The 22,538-nt window shown below is 37.8% G+C and overlaps 1 protein-coding gene across 1 annotated transcript in view; it reads right to left on the bottom strand.

The window, feature by feature from the left end:
* Positions 1-579: 579 nt before the first annotated feature.
* Positions 580-22,538, bottom strand: part of LOC128648086 (neuronal acetylcholine receptor subunit beta-3-like) — a 71,808-nt gene continuing 49,849 nt past the window's right edge. Inside the window, exon 6 of the mRNA XM_053700754.1 lies at positions 580-717. Coding sequence (XP_053556729.1) covers positions 580-717 — 138 coding nt within the window. The remainder of the gene's footprint in view (positions 718-22,538) is intronic.

A 22,538-nucleotide genomic window follows, 5' to 3' on the forward strand; every position in this document is an offset into this window, starting at 1 on the left:
ATAATACACTTTTACCTCTGTGATTACCTTCTATCTAAGCCTCTGCAAACTGCCCCCTTATCTTAGTTCTTTCGACAGACTTGCATTTTTGACAATCAGTGCTTGCTTCTAGGTAACTCAATGTTATCTATATGGCATACGTGAACTAATGCCCTCTAGTGGTGAAAAACTGTCAAAATGCCTTTAGATAAAAAGCGGCCTTCAAGGTCTAAGAAATTAGCATATTAGCCTACCTAGGTTTAGCTTTCAACTAAGAATACCAAGAGAACAAAGCAAAACTGGTGATAAAAGTAAATTGGAAAGTTGCTTAAAATTACATGCCCTATCTGAACCATGAAAATATATTTTGGACTTGACTGTCCCTTTAAAAGAATTCTTGCAAAACTGCTGCTGTAGATTATTCCAGACATGTGCACACGCCTAAACCAACCTACCTGCTTTTCAACAAAGGATACCAAGAGGATGAAGAAAATGTAATAATAGAAGTTTTTAAAAAAAATGTATTGGTACATTGTATCTGATTTATGAAAGAACCATTCTGGGTTTTATGTTCCTTTAAGTGTTTCTTGAAGCCCAGGTTTAAACATAGCTGCTGGTTACCCACATCCTTAGAGCAGGGGTAAATATCAGAACCGATCCTGTAATAGACACTGTCAGAAACAGCCAAAGGAAAATGCGATCCAGAACTTGAGCAACAAATTTCCAGTCTTGCACCACCTGAATAGAGGGGGAAAAAAAGTTATTCTTTTTGTATTTAAAAACGATTTTGTGCATACAATATTCATTTAACAGTTGTGGATAAAGTGACATTAAACACTAAATGCATTTCATATACCTCCTTCAAACTATGGGTGCCACCATTTTGAAACCTAGGTGAGACTGCAGGTATCTGCACATATGTAAACAAATCGGCACTGGAATGCACTATAGGGGAGGCAGCACATAATGGGTAGAAAAAAAAGCTACTCTAAAATGTAACTATATATATATATATATATATATATATATATATATATGTAAATCATAGCTTGAGGGCACTCACAGGTGCTTAAAAAATCTTTTCAAGACAACCAAACATAATTATTTATAATATTTGGACTATAGTGTCCCTAAGCCGAAAATCGATTTTGTTGAAAATATGTTTAAAGGAAAATTAATAGGATTTTTTAAGTATCTGTTAGTGCCCCCAATCTATGATTTACTTCCACATAATGTGGAAGTAATGTGGAGTGCATGGCATATATATATATATATATATATATATATATATATATATATATATATATATATATATATATATATATATATTATGGGGGGAGATAAAAAACTGAAATTAAAATCCTCCATGTCTCAAAATTAAATCAATGTAAAGTGTATAAATTAGAATCTAGGGAGCGCCTCAAAGTGGGCTGGGATATATATGCACATAAAACGTTGATAAGATTTATAAGAAAATGCACAGGTTTATTCATACAAGCACGATAAAAACAGTAAAAAAAATTGTAAAAAATATGAAATTGCAATCAGATTGAGTTGAAATTACTCAACTATTTAGATGTGTATCCTCTTATACATTAACTTATATGGTATCAGACAGGGTGGTGATACAAAAGTGTAAAAGAGTAAAAAATATAAAAAGAAGTCATTCATGGATCCATGAGTACAATATAAAATATGAATAAAACCATATAGCAGGTACAGAAATGCAAACTTCAAAGTTAAAACACTAAAATTACAATACAATATAGTTAACGATTCCTAAATATAATAATTGTGAACAGTGTGTAGTGTCTCCTATGTGTATTAGACAATCCCTGATATCAGGGTATATGAAATAGTTCCAAGTTCCTTGGGGGCAGTGCTGCCCTATGGTGAGTCGATCCTAGGGGTGATAGCTGTGAAGGTGTCCAAGAAGCCTGACTTAGTGGAAGGTGATATAAAATTTAAAAAATGTGGAAAAAACTAATAAAAAAGACTAATAGAAAAAATGAAATCCTAGTGCTGTGATCAATAGCAATTCAACTCAAATCCAAAAAATGTGATAAAAACAAGTAAAAAATTGAAAAAAGTTAAAGAATATTCGTTCTAATGTCCTAAATCCAAAATCCAAAAAATATAATAAAAATCCAAATAAAAAACGGATAAGATTCCCAGTGTACCTGTGGAATACAGAACAAAAACAAACGTTTAGGAAATTCTTAGTACAAATGAAATGAGGCTTACCATCAATAGCCAACGCGTTTCGGCCCTTCCTTGGGTACACTGGGAATCTTATCCGTTTTTTATTTGGATTTTTATTATATTTTTTGGATTTTGGATTTAGGACATTAGAACGAATATTCTTTAACTTTTTTCAATTTTTTACTTGTTTTTATCACATTTTTTGGATTTGAGTTGAATTGCTATTGATCACAGCACTAGGATTTTATTTTTTCTATTAGTCTTTTTTATTAGTTTTTTCCACATTTTTTCCACATTTTTTAAATTTTATATCACCTTCCACTAAGTCAGGCTTCTTGGACACCTTCACAGCTATCACCCCTAGGATCGACTCACCATAGGGCAGCACTGCCCCCAAGGAACTTGGAACTATTTCATATACCCTGATATCAGGGATTGTCTAATACACATAGGAGACACTACACACTGTTCACAATTATTATATTTAGGAATCGTTAACTATATTGTATTGTAATTTTAGTGTTTTAACTTTGAAGTTTGCATTTCTGTACCTGCTATATGGTTTTATTCATATTTTATATTGTACTCATGGATCCATGAATGACTTCTTTTTATATTTTTTACTCTTTTACACTTTTGTATCACCACCCTGTCTGATACCATATAAGTTAATGTATAAGAGGATACACATCTAAATAGTTGAGTAATTTCAACTCAATCTGATTGCAATTTCATATTTTTTACAATTTTTTACTGTTTTTATCGTGCTTGTATGAATAAACCTGTGCATTTTCTTATAAATCTTATCAACGTTTTATGTGCATATATATCCCAGCCCACTTTGAGGCGCACCCTAGATTCTAATTTATACACTGTTCAATATCTATAGACAAACTAGGTGTCTTACTCTTTCTGGGGAGCTAGTTGGATATAGAGGAGACGCTGTGAGGAACACAACCTATTAAATCAATGTAAATATTTGCATAGGAAATTAGTACATCTAGGCAAGTATCCCCGCTTGCTTTTCCCCAGAAATTCTTAATATGCAATGTTTCCAATGCACAAGAGAATTATGGGTAAGATATGCAAATTAGATATGCAAATTCTCAGTTTTTTTTGCTTCAAAAATACTGTTTCGACACAGCGATCCTTTTAAACAGGATTATGACAGCAAACCAGAAATCAGCTTGTCTAGTGAGTGATTTCTGGTTTGCTGTCATTATCCTGTTTCAAAGGATCGCTGTGTCAAAACAGTATTTTTGAAGCAAAAAAACTGAGAATTTGCATATCTTACCCATAATTCTCTTGTGCATTGGAAACATTGCATATTAAGAATTTCTGGGGAAAAGCAAGCGGGGATACTTGCCTAGATGTACTAATTTCCTATGCAAATATTTACATTATTTATATATATATATATATATATATATATATATATATATATATATCAATTAAGGAAGCGCACAAGGATACTCCTCATGGTGCGTATCTTTAATAATATCAAAGTTCAAATTCTAAAATAAATAACAATCCAACCCCTTAGGGTGCCTACTCACAGAATAGACCTTTAAACAATATGAGGTATGTCAGCATATGTAAGGGTTGAGTCTCCCCGACTCTCAAAGTGTCAGTGCTTGTAGCGTCTCTCAGTATTAGGTCCAAGTATACCGTCACTCATCGAGGAATAGCCGTTCCTTAAACTTGCTTTTTTCACAAAAGCTAGTAGTTCATTGGACATAACTCAGATAGTGCTCAGTTTGTGCTCCAGCGTTTAACTGAAAGCAGGCGAGAGTCTCTTCCCACAGCGTGGAACAAGCTGACAGCATTCAGTAGCATAAGGTGGGCTTACGCATTTCTCGGATATCTCTGCTTCGTCAGAAGCCTCTGACGAAGCTGAGATATCCGAGAAATGCGTAAGGCCATGCCCACCTCCAAAACCTACACCATCACACACAAGAATCCCAAAAAGCAGTTTACCTCCAAATTATATGATCTGATACTTGAAGCACAAAACCAAAACATCATCTCTAAAGATGAATTTGATTTTCTATTTAAAGAGGAGTCTAAAATTCTAATTTTTTATCTAAAGTCCATAAGCATGCCACAAGACCCCCAGGTCGGCCTATCATTCCCTCACATCAAATTTATCAGCCTTTATAGATTTCCTCCTCCAACCATATGCACAAAAAGCAAAATCACACTTAAAAGACACTAAACATGTTCTACAGATTATGCAAAATACCACCTGGCATGATAACTACATATGGGTTACGCTGGATGTAACCTCTCTATACTCCATAGTTGATCATAAAAAGGGATTAGAAGCAGTCAAATGAAAATTATCTGATGATCAGGAATTAGAACCCAAACATCTAGATTTTGTAAGTCGAGCCATAGATTTTATTTTACATCATAATTTCTTCTGGTTCAATGATAGATTCTTTTTGCAGATTTGTGGAACAGCCATAGGCACCAGGTTTGCACCAAGTTATGGCAATATATATATATATATATATATATGGACTTTTTTGAACACACTCATGTATGGCAAAATGAGGAATTTGGTGCAGACTTGGTGTCCTGGCATAGATACATCAATGTGTAATATGTATATGGAAAGGGGGAGAGGGAAAATTGCTACAATTTGTAAACAATCTCAATGAAAATAATCAGTCCATAATTTTAAGCCCTGAACATCATAGTCATGAAATTAACTTTCTAGACTTAACTTTACATACCAAACCCCCCCACAAATTAGTAACTTAACAGGTTTCTATACATGTGGAAAATGTAAGGGTTGCAACTACACAAAAAGAACTCAAACATTTAGTTCCACTGTTACTGGAAATTTTTTTTAAATAAAAGATTTTATTGCATGTAAAACTAAGAATGTTGTATATCTATTGGAGTGTGTATGTAAATGCCAATGTTTGGGTCAAACGTCTAGATTTTTAAAGACTAGGATCATGGAACATGTTAACAAAATAGAAAAAGAACACAATGACCATGGTATACCTCTACGCTGTAATAACTGTCAATTTTTCAAAAAAGAAACTTTTATGTGGATAGGAATAGAAAGAGTTAAAGTTCACTGGAGAGGTGGCGATATAGCGAGACAACTAGATCAAAGAGAACTAAGATAGATACATACCCTTAAAACTTATGCCCATTGGGGTCTTAATAAAGATACTAAGATTGCTGCCTTTGTATAAAATTAACATTCCTTTTATATACAAATATGATGTAAAATTAAATATACACAGGATTCTTGGTGATAAAGAAAGATGGGTATTCACAGTTGTTGTACTTTTAATTTGTGATACCTCACGATATAATGTGAAATATGCATCTAGTTACATGTCTAAGAAAACTAAAAGAGTAGTATGCTGTTGTCTTACAAATGTTCTTTTACAAATGTGGATGTGTTATGGAGTAATCACTCTCAAATATATACTATAACCTAACCCCTTTTTACCATATACCGTAGAAGAATAATTTAGACTCTAAGGATGTGGATGTTAGACCTCCGCTATTGTTTATAACGTAAGGGCAACTTTCAGAACTTATTCACGCTATAAGGCACACTTTTCTTTTCTTCATCTGTTCATATCGGCATACAAAGCCGATAATAAATCTAAATGTTTTGAATGGGATGCTTTCTGATTGGACAAAAACAACATGTGATCACCGCAAACAAACGCGGACCTGTTTGGAAACTGACATAGAACGTCTCGAAAGGGAACTACAACAGCCCATTGCTAAGGTTTGGCTAAGACCGGTTTAAATATATGGAAGGCGATTGATCGCTTATATATAATTAGAGTTAATACATTGTTTTTGATCCTTAACAATTAGCGGAGTACTATGTATATGTTTCACAATGTTAAATAAGATGTTATTAACTTTTTTATTACGTTAAACAGATTTTACAAAAGCTAGGTTTATTTTCATGTTAGATTTTAATTGTAACGCGTGTAAACCTGACCTCAGCCAATGAGGTATAGGGTAGCGTCTCTGATTGTATATTTAAGACCGCCTGTGTTGCGGAAAGGTTTGCTTGGTTTGTAAAGTACATTTTTATCTTTGAATGCTCATGAAAAAGACAACTTGGATCTTTGAAACGCGTTGGTCAAATGAAACCGCTTTTATACATACAGTAAGAGCTGTTGAAGTTTTCTTTGAACAAATAAGGAGCCGTTTATTCCAATATATGCTGTGAGTATCTACACTTTTATACATGGTGTATGGATGCAACACTTTAGCGCAATCTCTTTAATCAAAATCCACAGACAAATTTCTGAACTGACCATACTTCAGTGAACAAGTGGGATCCCTGGGTGAACCAGCTCCTCCTCCTATAAAAACAGATGAGACATGTTGGCGGTGTTGGAATTTCTCCTGCTCCTATCAGTACTTGCATCCCCTTACATTCTTCTCCTTTTCGTCCTTCGATGTCCACTGCATTAGGTTCCCTAATAAAGTCCTATGTGTTCCAATATCATTTGTATGCCAACGACACCCAAATCTACTTCTCTGCACCAGACCTATCTCCTTCCTAGCCTGTGTCACTAACTGTCTTTCTTACATTTCTTCCAGGATGTCCTCTCACTACCTCAAGCTAAATCTATCCAAAACGGAGCTCTTTATTTTCCCCCCTTCCAAAATCTCCACCCCCAATCTCTCTATAACTGTTGAGAACTCCATCATTACCCTTACCCCGCATGCCTGATGTCTTGAGGTCACATTTGGCTCAGAACTTTCTTTCACTCCTCACATTCAGTCCTTAGCTAAATCCTGCTGCTTCCACCTTTAAAACATCTCTAAAATTAGACATTTCCTTACACAAGATACAACTAAGATTTGAATCCACTCTCTCATCCTTTCCCACCTCGATTACTGCAACTCTGTCCTCTCTGGTCTCCCCAGCTGCCACCTAGCTCCTTTATAATCCATAATGAATGCCTCTGCCAGGCTCATCTTCCTTACACGTGGCTCTTCATCTGCTGCACCTCTCTGCCAATCCCTTCACTGGCTTCCTCTTGACTCTAGAATTAAACACAAAATTCTCACTCTGACATACAAAGCCCTCAACTGCACTGCTCCCCCTATATCTCAGACCTTGTCTCCAGATACTCTCCCTCCCGTCCCCTTTGCTCTGCTCATGACCTCCTACTCTCCTCTCTTGTTACCTCCTCACACTCCCGTTTACAGGACATCTCCAGACTGGCTCCCATCTTGTGAAACTCTCTGCCTCGCTCCACAAGATTCTCCCCTAGCTTTGAAAGTTTCAAGTGCTTCCTAAAGACTGTACTGTTCAGGAATGCATACGACCTACACTAACTTTTCTTTAACCTTCCAGTTCCTCTCCTCCATTGCTATCCCCTTGAACCTCCTAAGCATGTAAGCCTAAGAGTCCAGCTGTTTATAGATCACCTTCTTAAGAGCTGACTACAACAGTTCGACCCTTGGCAGGGCCCTCTACCCGTTTGATCCCTATAAATGTTTTGTTGTAGTCAGCCTATGTTTATAGCGCTGCAGAATCTGTTAGCGCTCTACAAATAACCTATAATAATAATAATTTTCCTGTTCTCCCCCTCTCCTTCAGAGTGGCAGTCCTCTATACCCCCCCTGGACCAACCTCCCAAATCCTTGACAACTTTGTCTCCTGGCTTCCTCACTTTCTCTCTACAAAAATACCTGCTCTAATTCTGGGGGACTTCAATATTCCCATTGATAACCCATCTGCCCATGCTGCCTCTAAACTTCTCTCCCTCACAAACTCCTTCAGTCTCTCACAATCCACCCAATTCCCTACTCACCTAGATCGACACTCTATTGATCTGGTATTCTCCTACCTCTGCTCTATCTCTGAAATCACCTGTCGCCCATTTCCCATCTCAGACCACCATCTGCTCACCTTAATCTTAATGTACAGACTAAACCTACTTTTCCCCCTCGCCCCCGCACCTGTAGAAATCTGCACACTGTGGATCCAACCTTATACAACAGCTCATCCCACACACCTCCATGATATCCTGCCCTGACCTTGCTACAACCCACTATAACAATACTCTTTCCTGCAATAGACACTCTCGCTCCCCCCCCCCAACTACGCACAACCCCACGTAGTCCATTACAGCCCTGGCACTCTCAGCAAACATGCTACCTGCAAGAACGCTCCCGCACTGTTGAACATGCCTGTAGGAAATCTCACTCTGAACTTGATTTCATCCACACATTTCATACACCTATGTTCTTTACTTAGCATGCAAATCTACTTCCTTCTCTTATATCTACTCACTCCTCAAACCCTAAATGACTCCTCTACTTTCAACTCTCTCCTCTACCAACCTGCACCAACACCTTCATCTGTCTTTAGTGCTGAAGACCTGGCAGACTACTCCTTAAACAAAACACATACCATCCAAAATAACAAACACAAGCCTGTAATCTTCCATCTCCACCCCGTCACCCCATCTGCCACTCTACATCTTCCCCCCAGCCAATGAAAATGAAGTGGGTTCCTTATTGTCTTCCTCATGCCTCACTACCTGCCCTCTTGACCCTATCACTACACGTCTAATACTTTCTCTGTCTTCCACCCTCACTCCAGCATATTCAACCTATCCCTTTCTACCGGTTCATTCCCATCTTCTTTCAAACATGCAAAGGTCACCCTCATCCTCAAAAAAAAAATCATCCCTCTACCCAAATTCTCCTGCAAATAACTGCCCATTATCACTGTTTCTGCTAGCTTCAAAACTCCTGGAAAAACGCTTCTTGTCCTCCAACTCCTTGCTTGACTCCTTGCAATCTAGCTTCTGTGCAGGGTGCAAGAAATTGGGTGGAATTTATTGGTTGCCATCCACTCAGAGGGCTAACTAAAACACCTACTTTGGGAATCCCTGCAAGAGTGAGATAAATGTATAAGACAATTTAAGTCAATCTCCGCTGTACCTTTACCCTTATCCCCTTTACTTGATAAACTATCCTTTCTTTTAAAGGTTACACTAGATAGCTTGCCTGAGAACACTATCCACTGTTTAATACCTTGTCATTCTGTCCTTCATGTTGGCAAATTGAAACCCAGAGCAGACCTTTTAGACTCTGTAGGTCCTTATTTCAACCACTGGTATAAATACCTCCATTATCTTATTTCCAATCCAGTCACCCACAAAGTTACTTTATTTTGTGCACTTACATTTACTTTCTCTTGCCTATAAAACTATTTGGACTTGTTACTAACATATGCTACAAGGTGGGAAGAGCCTATTACCTAAAAGGAGTTGTTGCAGATTTTTAAACAGATGAGTAAATCCACCTCCTCAGTGTCGACTATAAAAATGAACATAAAATTTCTATGCCGATGCTACCTTACACTAGTTATGCTGGGGTAGATAGTCAGAGGGTTTTAACTAATTGCTGCAGGGGTTGTGTAGAGAAAGGCACACAGTTTAATATCTGGTGGACATGCCCAATAGCTTAATCATCTATGTCCATCATCAAAATTGAAATGGAAAAGGTCACTACAATTACTTCTGAACAAGTTTCTTTTGCTTTTTAACAAATTCCCTAAAGTGACCTTGTAAAAGGGACATGAAATATATGTTATGATTCAGATAGAACATACATTTTTAAACAACTTTTAAATTTACTTCTATTATCAATGTTGCTTCATTCTCTCTGAATCCTTTATTGAAGGAGCAGTAATGCACTACTAGGAGCTAGTTGAACATATCGGTAAGCCAATGGCAAGAGGCATATATGTGTGGCAACCAATCAGCAGCTAGCTCCCACCTCCTGAGCCTACCTAGGTATGCTTTTCAATAAAGGATACCAAGAGAACTAAGAAAATTAGATAATTGAAGTACAAGTGAAAGTTGTTTAAAACTGTATGCTCTGTTGGAATCATGAAAGAAAGTTTTTGGGGGTTTTAAGTCCCTTTAACTACTATGACCAATAGTGCAAAGAACTTGATCCTTGTGTCTTTGAAAATCATCACCTTGTCCTCTATCTCCATATGGAGAGAAAGGTCTCCTTTGCCTTGAAAATGGAGAAATAACATTACACACGAATTAAGCGTGCAGATGATTATTATTCTATGGGGTCGGTTTATCAATGTCTGTCCGACATGATACTTCCGACAGACATCGCTGAATGCCAACAGCATATGCTGTCGGCATTTAAAGGGACAGTCAACACCAGAATTTTTGTTGTTTTAAAAGATATATAATCCCTTAATTACCCATTCCCCAGTTTTGCATAACCAACACAGTTATAATAATACACATTACCTTGTATCTAAGCCTCTGCAGACTGCCCCCTTATTTCAGTTCTTTTGACAGACTTACATTTTAGCCAATCAGTGCTCACTCCTCAGTAAATTAACATGCATGAGCTCAATGTTATCTATATGAAACACATGAACTAACGCACTCTAGTGGTGAAAAACTGTCAAAATGCTTTCAGATTAGAGGCGGCCTTTAAGGTATAAGAAATTAGCATATGAACCTCCTAGGTTTAGCTTTCAACTAAGAATACCAAGAGAACAAAGCAAAATTGGTCATAAAAGTAAATTAAAAAGTTGTTTAAAATTACATGCCCAATTTAAATCATGAAAGTTTTTTTATTTGGACTTGACTGTCCCTTTAACATTGCACAAGGAGTTCATCAGAACTGCTTGTGCAATGCCCCCCCCTGCTAATTCGCGGCCGCTAGCAGGGGGTGTCAATCAGCCCGATCGTATAGGATCGGGTACATTGCAGACCGCAGCCTCAGAGGCAGCAGACAAGTCTAAAGACCGCTGCTTCATAACTGGTGTTTCCGACGAGCCTAAGGGCTCGCGCAGAAACAGGGGCATCAAGCTCCATTCGGAACTTGATAATTCGGCCCCTATGTGTTTTCTTTGGGATGATTATATATCAAAAGCAGTGTAAAGGCTTTATATGGTTCTTTTACTGTTTGTGTGTCTTGATATAATTCTGCCACCTGATTATGTATGTTATTACCCTACCTTTATAGATGGAATGTATTTTAAAGCTGGTATTATGATAAAATGCTTATGATATTTTCATTATTCTCTTGTTTTATTTATTAATGTTATGACACTGGGTTGCTATAACGTCGGGTTACTATGATGCCGGGTTGCTTAGTCGCGATAGTTATGACGCTGCACGTCTCGCATCATTGACGCCTCACGTTTGTTTTGCTCATTGCGCCATTTCCGACGCATCGTTCTCGCGTCTTCTTTGGCACCCTTTTTCCTTTAAAAGCCATTTAGCTTCTCTCTCTCATTGCCCTAGTATTGAGTTTTGCTCTTGGGTGTGCCTTATACTTATATTTTATATTGTTTTTGGATTGTGACTCGGACCTCTTTTGACCATTCTTCTGACTGCTGATTCTACTCTGTTTGTTGCCCGATTGGTTTTGACCTTGGAAATCCTTGACTAAGCTTTTGGACCCTGATTCTGTTACCTGTTACAGTTTAGTTTGGCCTCTGGCCTGTCGACTCTGCCTTGACCTGTCCAGTTCATTTCCTGGTTACTCCTGGCTTTCCTCCTGGTGCTCAGCATATCTTCTCCTGGGTCCTCTCGCTACTATCCCTAAGATTTATCGTTATCACTCCACTTGACCCCAGGATAACAAGACTACTGGCCAGGATTGGTTTGATAGCGAAATATCTGAAGGATCCTAACAATTCATTTATTTTGAAAATGTCAATACCTATAAATGGCGATAAAGGTAATGGAACCCATGCATGAGTGATAGGATTAAGTAGATAGAGGTAGGTAGGCAGGTTCATAACAAGGTAACAATGTGAATAACTTGTAATATATATGCATTAGTTTGCCTTCTTTTACAGTGCAAAGAGTCTTGCAAAACGATGCTGGGACTATTTTTCTCTTTAAAACAAAATAAAAAGGAAGAAAAGGAACAGAGAGTATAATAAACTCTGGAAGACAAGGTGTTATGAGTTGAACATTGCTGTTTCCAGACTCCCTCTGACACTGATGTTTCCAGCTATCATTCAAGAAATTGGTTGGGGTCCCATACAAAACAGTGCTAATTCTTAACCTTTTTTTGGATTATATCTAAGAAAGTGCCTGGCTTGGTTGTTCTCATTAGCTACTCTGTAGTTTCCATTCCCTGAACTACCATGTGTTATTGACTGGCCAATATCTGCCTATTGTACCTATATTTCCATTCCTGGTACCAGTATGTGACAAACTTTCCAGGCTGCTGTTAGGATGCTAGGAATCAGACTGAGACGAGAAGTGCAAAAATAATCACACCTTTATTAATAACAAAATAAATAATAAAAAGTCCACAAGTCAAATAACAAGCCAGGAGTCAAAACCAGAGCTGGTAGTCAGACGAGCCGAGTCAGGAGCCAAAGCGAATAGTCAGACGAGCCGGAATCAGGAACAAGGAAAACAGCAGAGTCAGGAACAAGCTAGGGATCAGGAACCAGGAAGGACATCAGACAGCCAGGTAATACACAGGAACTCTCACAAACAGGTTTGAGACAACGCAAAGGCAAAGCATACTGAACAGAGGCCCTTTAAATAATAAGTGATGACATCACAATTCTGAGACTGCATCCTGTCTCACACAGATGATGCACACCAGTCTGGCCATAAAAGGAAGTGCAGGAAATGAGCAGCATCCCCCACAATGTACCATAGTCAGGAAGAGAGGTGAGTAAAATGGCTGCCAGCAGCACATGGCAAACAAAACAGGGAAAAAACCCTGACAGCTGCAGATGGTACTTGTTGACCACTGCCTTATCCTTCTGCTAGTTTCAGCCTTGTTGACTGCTATCTTCTGTTTCCATTTGTAAAAAAAAGTTATCTTTGAGTGCCTAATCCTCTAAAGATCTCTGGGCTTCTGAAATTCTCTAAGAAATCTCACCATGACCATGAAGCCCCTGTTGTAATTCCCTAAATGCATCACATTCAGAACAGTGTGTCTCACAGAGGCGTGTCCCCTAATTTTCATTGTGTGTTGCACATGGGAGGTTGTGTTCTGCTGAGCTCCCACTAGGGACTCAGTATTGCTGCTGACCCAGGAGGAGGTGCTGGGGAGAAGAAGCACAGAGAGACTGCAGTTTCAGCCTCTAAAGAAAAATGTAAAGAGCTATGAAAAGGAATATTTATCATGGATTGAGCAAGACAAAGCAAAAAAAACAAACAGCATGAAATGTCTACTTCTGAGTTGCTGAATGTTCCTGGGCTGTGCAAACAAGGCTGGATTGGTTTACCAGGACACCAGGACATTTCCCGGTGGGCTGCAGTAGCTGGGGCTGGAAAGCTATAATTTAATAGGGTGATTAATGGACGCATTTGGGTGGTAGGGTGCCTATATAACCACAATCTGGAACTTTTTTTAATACAAACTAATAAAATATAATTCTGATATAAAATATTGGGGAAGTACTATCCTAGTATTCCCCTTTGAGAAAAATGTGGTGTGTGCATTATAGTGAGTCAACAGAATATAGGACTTGTCTCCAAATATTCCAGGGCTGTTTTTTTACTTCCAGTCCAGCCCTGTGTGCAAAGTGAGCAAACAGCAAATACAGCTGAATTATAGAATTTAAAGTTGTTTAAATTCGAGATGCGGCGGATTAATGATAAATCTCGCCATTAGTATTACATATGTGCCTTATTTATCATTAGAAATACTCCCAAATTCACTTTTTATTTGTATATAAAATTGTCTTACTTTATTTTTTTATTTAAATTCAATTGTTTAAACTACTCTTGACCATGTATTACAATATTTCAATTCAAAACTATTGTAATTTTAATGTAATAAAATAAAAAATAATTATTAATCATGTGTAAGAAAGCTTTATATTTTTTTTACACATGCTACAATAATAATAATACAAACACCAGTTTAAACAATAATACCTTTATCTCCTTCCACACCCCCTGCAGAACTTTTGACTCCTATAGATATTCAAAAATGTCACTGGTGACACGTCTTACATTGATGTAATATTGTTATCTTTAGACTGATAAGCTAGTCTTACTTTACAGATAGAAATGAATAGGACACCAAATGGTTATATTGAAATCATATATTTATTAAAAAAAAAAAAAAAAAAAAGTATGTTACCTTCACATTCATCATTGTTAAAATATATTATACAGAAGAAATTTCCATCTTTTCATATCTCATTCGCATTTCCATCATCAAGGCGATTTTTTAACGGCCCTTTGCCAAAAAAATAGCAGCCAAAATTAAGAAATATTCCATCTTCTCTGGTGAAAAAAGTGGAGTGAATTCAATGTTCTCCACAGTGGTTATGGAGAACTTTCGTGGTCGTATTTGTAGGAGAATTTTAAGTTCTCCCAAGACGCAAAATAATGACAAATCTGAATTAGGCGATTAGTGAGGCGTATATCTAAAAATACGACCGAAAAAGCACATTTTTAAGCTTTATTTGGCGCACATGTGTGCCTTGGCGAGAGAGAATAGAGAGGGAGAATTTTACGGTCGTATTTGCTTAAATTTTAGGCGAATTTTGCATTGATAAATAGAAGAAAAATTATGACAGCGTATTTATAGGCGCTGATAAATGGAGCCCTTAATGGTTAGACAAGAAAATGAGAAAACTTTGCAGTCAGGTGTTACAGATAGTCAGTGATTGTGTAAACATGGAGGCTGAGTGTGCTGATCCCCCACCCAGTAATACAGACATGGATGTTGCTTGTGTATAGGCTGCAGATGGGGATTATGAAGAGGCAATGGAATTTGAGTATTAGGGGAAACACTGCTGTAAAAAATTCTCAAGCAGCCTGCAAGCAATACTAGTAAGCAGTGAAAGTAGGGCTGCCAGCTGTGCTCCATAAAAAAAAAACGAACTACCTACAGTCCTGGCCAAAAGTTTTGAGAATGACACAAATATTAATTTTCACAAAGTCTGCTTCTTCAGTGTTTTTAGATCTTTTTGTCAGATGTTGCTATGGTATACTGAAGTATAATTACAAGCATTTCATAAGTGTCAAAGGCTTTTATTGACAATTACATTAAGTTTATGCAAAGTGGTTGATTTATTAAATGTCTGACAGACATGATCCGCTATCGACATTTATCATTGCACAAGCATTTCTTGTGAAATGCTTGTCCAATGCCGCCCCCTGCACATTCATGGCCAATCAGCCGCTAGCAGGGGATGTCAATCATCCTGATCGTATCTGATCGGGATGATTGCTGTCCGCCATCTCAGAGGTGGCAGATGAGTTAAGGAGCAGCGGTCTTACAATTGCTGCTTCTTAATTTTTGTTTACGGCGAGCCTGAAGGATCGCGCAGAAAAAGCTGAATTCGCAGCTTAATAAATCTAGCCCAAAGAGTCAATATTTGCAGTGTTGACCCTTCTTTTTCAGGACCTCTGCAATTCGCCCTGGCATGCTGTCAATCAACTTATGGGCCACATCCTGACTGATAGCAGCCCATTCTTGCATAATCAATGCTTGGAGTTTGTCAGAATATGTGTGTGTGTGGGGGGGGGGGGTTTGTTCACCCGCCTCTTAAGGATTGACCACAAGTTCTCAATGGGATTAAGGTCTGGAGAGTTTCCTGGCCATGGACCCAAAATTTCAATGTTTTGTTCCCCAAGCCACTTCGTTAGCACTTTTGCCTTATGGCAAGGTGCTCCATTCATGCTGGAAAAGGCGTTGTTCGTCACCAAACCCTTCTTGGATGGTTAGAAGAAGTTGCTCTTGGAGGAGGTTTTTGTACCATTCTTTATTCAGGGTTGTGTTCTTAGTCAAAATTGTGAGTGAGCCCACTCCGTTGGCTGAGAAACAACCCCACACACAAATGGTCTCAGAATGCTTTACTGTTGGCAGGACACAGGACTGATGGTAGCGCTCACTTTTCTTCTCTGGACAAGGTTTTTTCTGGATGCCACAAACATTCGGAAAAGGGGATTCTTTAGAGAAAATTATTTTACCCCAGTCCTCAGCAGTCCAATCCCTGTACCTTTTGTACCATCCTCCATCCGTTAAAATACTGGAGTGTCTGGCTTAATACTCAACATCTGGCAACCCTAAGTGCAAGAAACTCCTGTAGCTTTTAGCAAACAAAGCACAGTATTGTAGCCTACACTGGAAGCTTCAGATTTGCAAAAGTCAATAGTGTCGACTCTCTGTGGGAATCAAGCAGCCTATAACTACAGAATTGCCAGGAGCTGAGGTTGGTCAGAAAAAGCCTGTAATTACAAGAGTGCATGGACCTACATCATATCCCAGTAGGTCTTTCCAGTGTTATGTTATCTGTACCTTTACAAATGCATATGCAACTGATTCCTTTACTGACTAACCTTCAGCTTCCAGACATGAAGCTTGGAGAGCCCCAAAGTATTTTTCTAATTTAAGTATGAAAATTCCTTTAAACAGGAGAAATGTTGTCAGATTAACCTTTTGTGGCAATCACGAAGAGGACAGAGGCCTGGAGTATGCGGGCCATCCAGGTGATGTTTATGACCTGCAGCATGCTCCGTAGTTAGAACATTATGATATCAGCTTTAAGACACCCTCTCATCTGGAGCCTTTTTGCCAGTATTATAAAATAGTAGAAGACACACCTAAGTGGAGCAAGTACAATTACCAGTCTGGAGTCTGTGTCTGTGAGCATGGTATTTGATCATGAATCCATTCCAGTAGCGGATATAATTTTCTGGCTGAAACCCTAATGTGAAGTCCTTAGTGGGCCTAAGAAGATCTACAATGGAGATTATTGGAATGGAGGTTATTTGTTTGAAGTCAAGCTTTTTTCTGCGGATAATATAAGAATCCATCTGCCAAACTACTTTTACATTGGTAACTGTCATGATACACCTATGAGGTGTAGTGGATGCCTGGAATCTCAACTTTGCAAAGTTAACCTGAATTGTTTTTTATGTGTGTGTGTAACATTCTGTGTTTGTTTCTAGCCCTCTTTGTCTCTTATGCCTCTGAAAGATGTGAAATTATTTGATCAAAAGAACCTCTGCTGTACATGTAGCTTGAAGTCTGCTTTTGGGGGCTCTAACAGATAAGGAGCATGGGCTATAGGAATTCCATCTTTAGACCAAGGAAAGGACTCAAACTCAGTGATCTGAATAAATAAGGTTTCATAAACTGGTCATGTGAGCAAGGGAGACTGGCTTTTGCTGGACAAAGGAAAAGGCTCAGGTATATAGTTGAATGTGAGCCCCAGATTCAGTTAGAACTTCAGTGGATTTTATTTGAGCAACATCAGAAAACACTTAAGATTTTCCCACTTGCCTACTGTAAGATTATTAGTGATATTTGTAAGTTTATCTTCTGTGTTTTGTATAAACCTCATTTTATTACAAGAACTGTGTTTTGCATTTGCCTTTTTGGCTTTTTGTATGTCCTTTGTTTTATGTAATTTGGCACTGTCTAACATTAACTTGTCTTTTTGTCATTAAAATATCAGTTATCTAATTCTGAATTCACAAACTCCTAGTTAATTGTGTGGGTTATTGGTACATTTTTAGCATTTTCTTTTTGAGTATTACTGGAAAGTTCTTGGGTGGTGGCAGTGTAGTTTATCTATATGGTGCAGGTAGGATTTGGGGGGTTGATTTGGTCACTTTATGCCATTGTAGAAGTATTGGGATAATGTGGCCAGAGGCTGGGTGCCATTAACCCCTTCATGTACACACTCTACCAACAGTCACGGCTGGGCAGATAGATGTCACCGTGACGGTAATGTTCAAGGTTGATGCTATTATTGTGGGCAGCCAAAATGTTGCTTTATGTGTGGTTCCAAAGGAAATTTTTCTTCAGCCTGTGATAAAATCAATTGCAGGAATTTGGTCATCAGTAAATGCTCCAACACCATTGTTTATAATTTATGTTATATTCCCAATCTTTTATATATAATAAGTGTCCAGAGGCTGAGCATAATCAGAATTTTGAAGAGGAAATTTAGCCTAATTTCAGTTTGAAGGCAACATACTGGAGCCTCATGAATGTGGCAAGATATTGGAACAGGTGGATGTTCCACTCTCTTTAGACAGCATATTAATTTCAAATTGTGAAGGAAGGAAGCTGTGACTTCTTCAGATCCTATTGTACTAAAACCTCAGCAAGGGGATAAAGCATATGACTGGCAAGTTCAACAAATATAGGGAAAAGTGTAGCTCCTAAACAGCAAAGAGGTCCCAAAGGCAAGATATTTGAAGCCTGGAAGTGGAAGTCTGGAGCTTAAAGACAGTTTCTAGCCCATTGACAAATCATGGGGTGACCATGTATAGGAGGCAGAGGCAACTTCTGATAGTTTTGGGACTAGTACTTTGGAAACAACACTTTTGTTGGAAATGCATAATTCCCAAGAATTTGCTTTGGTAACACCAGTGTCTTCACATGACGATTCCAGTGGGGTGAATTCCCCATATACTGGAAATCAAGAGATGGACTGTGATATAGGATCAGGACAGTGCAGCGTACACAGGCCTGCCACCCCCTTCTGATGTGGAGATGGTACCCCCTTCAAACAAGATACGTTTATCTGTAATAAAGGGTTAGAAATCTAAAGCAAAGAAGAAATCTAGATGACAATTATGTATTTAAAATCTGCAAACACACAACTACCTTCAGTACTAGAACTGGCAACACTTAAAGGGATAGGAAAGCCCAATTTAAACTTGTATGATTAAGATAGAGCATGCAATTTTAAGACACTTTTAAATTCACTTCTATTTTCAAATGTGCTGCACTCTCTTGGTATCCCTTGTTGAAAAAGAATATGCACATATCCTACACTAGTGGGAGCTAGCTGCTGATTGGTGCCTGCACACATTTGTTTTTGTCCTTTAATACTGATAAATGTGGGGGGGTGGCGGTATTCTTTAAAGGTTATAATGTATCTTGCCATCAGGTTCTGGATATAATGCCAGGAAGGGGTTTATTGTTAAATGTATGCATTAGCAATCATGAGTGTCACTTGATTAATATATATGGTCAGCGAACAAAGTTTGAAAGAAAGGATTTTTTTTACAAAAGTTCAACCTTTTTTGCATACTTCAATGCATATAGTTAGTCTATATACTGTGTACTTTTGCACATGCTCAATTGGAGCAGAAGCCTCAGAAAGTGTACATATAAAAAGACTCAGCACGTTTTTACAATTAAAGTATATTGGAAAGTTTTTTAAACTGCATGCTTTATCTGAATTATGAAACTTTAATTTTGTCCTCAATTGTTCCTTTTTTCAAAACAATGTCAAGAGAGTTTGTAGTGCCCAATATTTTCATTATTTGGCATGTAGAAATAAACCACAGAAACTTTTTTCAGATGTGCAAGAAAATGAGAATATTTCCCAGAAGTCATTTTACTGAGCAGTTCTTTAGGTAATTTCAATTCTGACCCATTTGAGAGATTAGGGTGGGGGGTGAAATGTAGGGAGATGTTTAGAGATAAAGGGGGATGTACAATGTTTGCAGTTAGGATAATAAATTCAGCTATTAGAGTAACTGTAGGTTGTCATGGTTAGGGTTAGTAGTAGTGAGGGCATTGGGACGCTGAGGTTAGGTCAATTTGGGTTGTAGTGAGAATCAGGTAACCTTCCGTTGGGGTTAATTAAATTGCAGATAATCTTTTTTTTTTTTTTAAACTCCACATTGATTTTTGTCAATGTTGCTACAAAAAAAAAAGGAATTGGGAGCACTGCAAATTGCCTTATACAGGGCTAGATTACAAGTGGAGCGCTAATTTATTGCGCACCCGCAAACAGTAAATTCACCCGCACAATAAATAACCAGTCATTACAAGTTATTGCTACCGTGAGCTTGCGGTCAGACCTATGGTTAATTTTTAAAAGTGCCCCAATTGGCCCCGAAATTAAGTGTGTAGTGCCTTGCATAAAATAAAAACTAATAGTATCTTTTTTCATGTTATTTTTAAATGGCACTAGGCAGTTTTTTGGGGGGCTAAAGTGTGCAGGTTGCAAGAAAAACAACGGCACCGAAAAGTGATTTTACATTGCAGTCTATAGGTGCTGTGTGTTCCCAGTAAATATATATGTATATGAATATAAATCCAAGTGATACAGTGTGTGCACTCTCACCGCCAAACTTCAACTGCCAGGGTTCTTTAGCCAGGTATATAAAAGTTCAAAAGAAAAAAGCACTCACTGGACTTCAGTCATCAGTGACAATCCTCTTTATTATGTTACACGTTTCGGGACACAAACGTGATGTCCCTTCTTCTGACAAACACCAAGTGAAAACAGAAAACATTTATAGGCCTGTATAACCCTCCCCTTGTGGGCTACCATATAAAAAGTGCCGTGTGCATAAAAATAACAGAGTCGTGTGCAGACTATATGTGCCGACTCAATAGTAAAAAATGTATTATGTGTATGGAGAACAAAATAAAGTTAACCTAATATCGATGTGAATGTACTCTTAAAAATCAATGTGAGAAGTTAATAAGGGGTATACATCAACTCAGTCCGGGCGATCAGAGTGCAATCATGTTGCTGTAAAATTAACAATATCTTAACGGCTATCTGTGTTCTGTCCACATGGCTATGACAACAATCATATCCATAGGCTTCCGAGTGTCACACCTCCACACCCGATTCACCATAAGATAGTGACTTAAGGTCAAGCCACGCCTCCCGCTCGGTCCATCTATCAAAGTCGAGGACAATCAGTTGATCACTTGAGACATCATATATACAAATACCACGTAACCCTCCTGATCAACATCCATCGATGTGACAGAGAACCTCCTGTGTAGCTTACTATTGGCGATCACTCAAATTCAAAGAGACACAATCAGGAGGAATGCGCCCAACCAGGGGGGCTCTTTTTGATTGGTAGCCCACAAGGGGAGGGTTATACAGGCCTATAAATGTTTTCTATTTTCACTTGGTGTTTGTCAGAAGAAGGGACGTTTGTGAGTGCTTTTTTTCTTTTGAACTATTGTATATGAATATATATATTTATTTATTTATGTGTTAATATGTGTATAAACACATATTAACACGTAAATATATATGTATATAAGCATATACAACTATATTTTAATTTGCTCCCCTTCGCTGCGCTAGTTCTCATGCCATGTGTCACTACTGCTACTTGGGATTTGTCACTTCGTTACTGTCATACAAATATTTGTTAGCAGTTTTACTCTCAATCAGCTATTGATATCAACAGTAATGTGTCTCTGTCTCTATTAATAGCTAATTAACCCTTTAACTGCTGTTCCTGGAATATTAGATGTTGCTCCCATTTAAACCCCACTGTAGGTCATTTTAGTGAGAAATCCACATTTATTAGATATTTTTTTTCGGCAGAATCAAACTATACCATCATTTTATGTATATATCAAGATGTGAGAAATCTACATAAAAAAAAAAAACTGTGAAAATTGCATATTTCACACATTCACTTACTTTTTTACAGCCTGCATTGTGAATGATTACTCAACATCTTCAATAAATATTTGAAAAGTAAAACTTGATTTATTCATTTAGTTAGATTGTGTTTGTCTATAATTGTGACTTAGATTGACATCACACAACATTTTATAAATAGTCAATGCAGAAGGAACCAAAGTGTTTACAAACGTTTTCTTGCAACTGGACCAATGTTCCTCAAATATTTTCTGTTGGCCTACTTGGCATATATTTAAAATTTAAGTGGCACCCCCCATATTCCATTATTGAAATAGAATGGTTAAATCAAGGATAATACTGAGAATTTAGAAGTAATGTATGCCATATGTGTAACTAATCCTTACAATATTAAGAATTTCTGCTACAATAAGTCACTGTGGGCAATTTTGTTTCTTTTTACCTCTGCTCTCTGAGTTCTGTGACCCCGGGCCGAAAATAATTAAATTTCCTCATCTAAATTATTGCCATCTCCTAAAATATTATCTCATGGTGATGTTTATCATAAGAAACCATTATACCGCCTGCAAGGGAAACTTAAATATATATATATATATATATAAAAACAATGATGATAATAGGTGCATTTGCATGCTGTATTACTGAATCTGCATGTTGCAAAACTCAAAATGTATAGATTCAAAGTTTTCTTTCCAGAAAAAGCTAAACATTTCTATTATCCATGCGAAAAGGCATTATTTAAAAATGTAAAAATATTTTTGAATTAAATTAACCCTTTAATGACAGGGTTAACTTGTCTACATCGGAACAACGTTCCAATGTAGACTAATTGAATCCTGTGATCGTGCCCGTGATTGCGAGATTCAATGATGGGATCGGGTCAGGGGGGGCGTCCCTATCAAGCTAGGCACGCCCTCTAGACCGCGATCCCATCCAGGAAGCCACGTTGGCTTCAGAAAAGCCAAACGGCTCG

This window comes from Bombina bombina, chromosome 2 (assembly GCF_027579735.1).
Source record: "Bombina bombina isolate aBomBom1 chromosome 2, aBomBom1.pri, whole genome shotgun sequence".
NCBI classification, from domain to species: domain Eukaryota; kingdom Metazoa; phylum Chordata; class Amphibia; order Anura; family Bombinatoridae; genus Bombina; species Bombina bombina.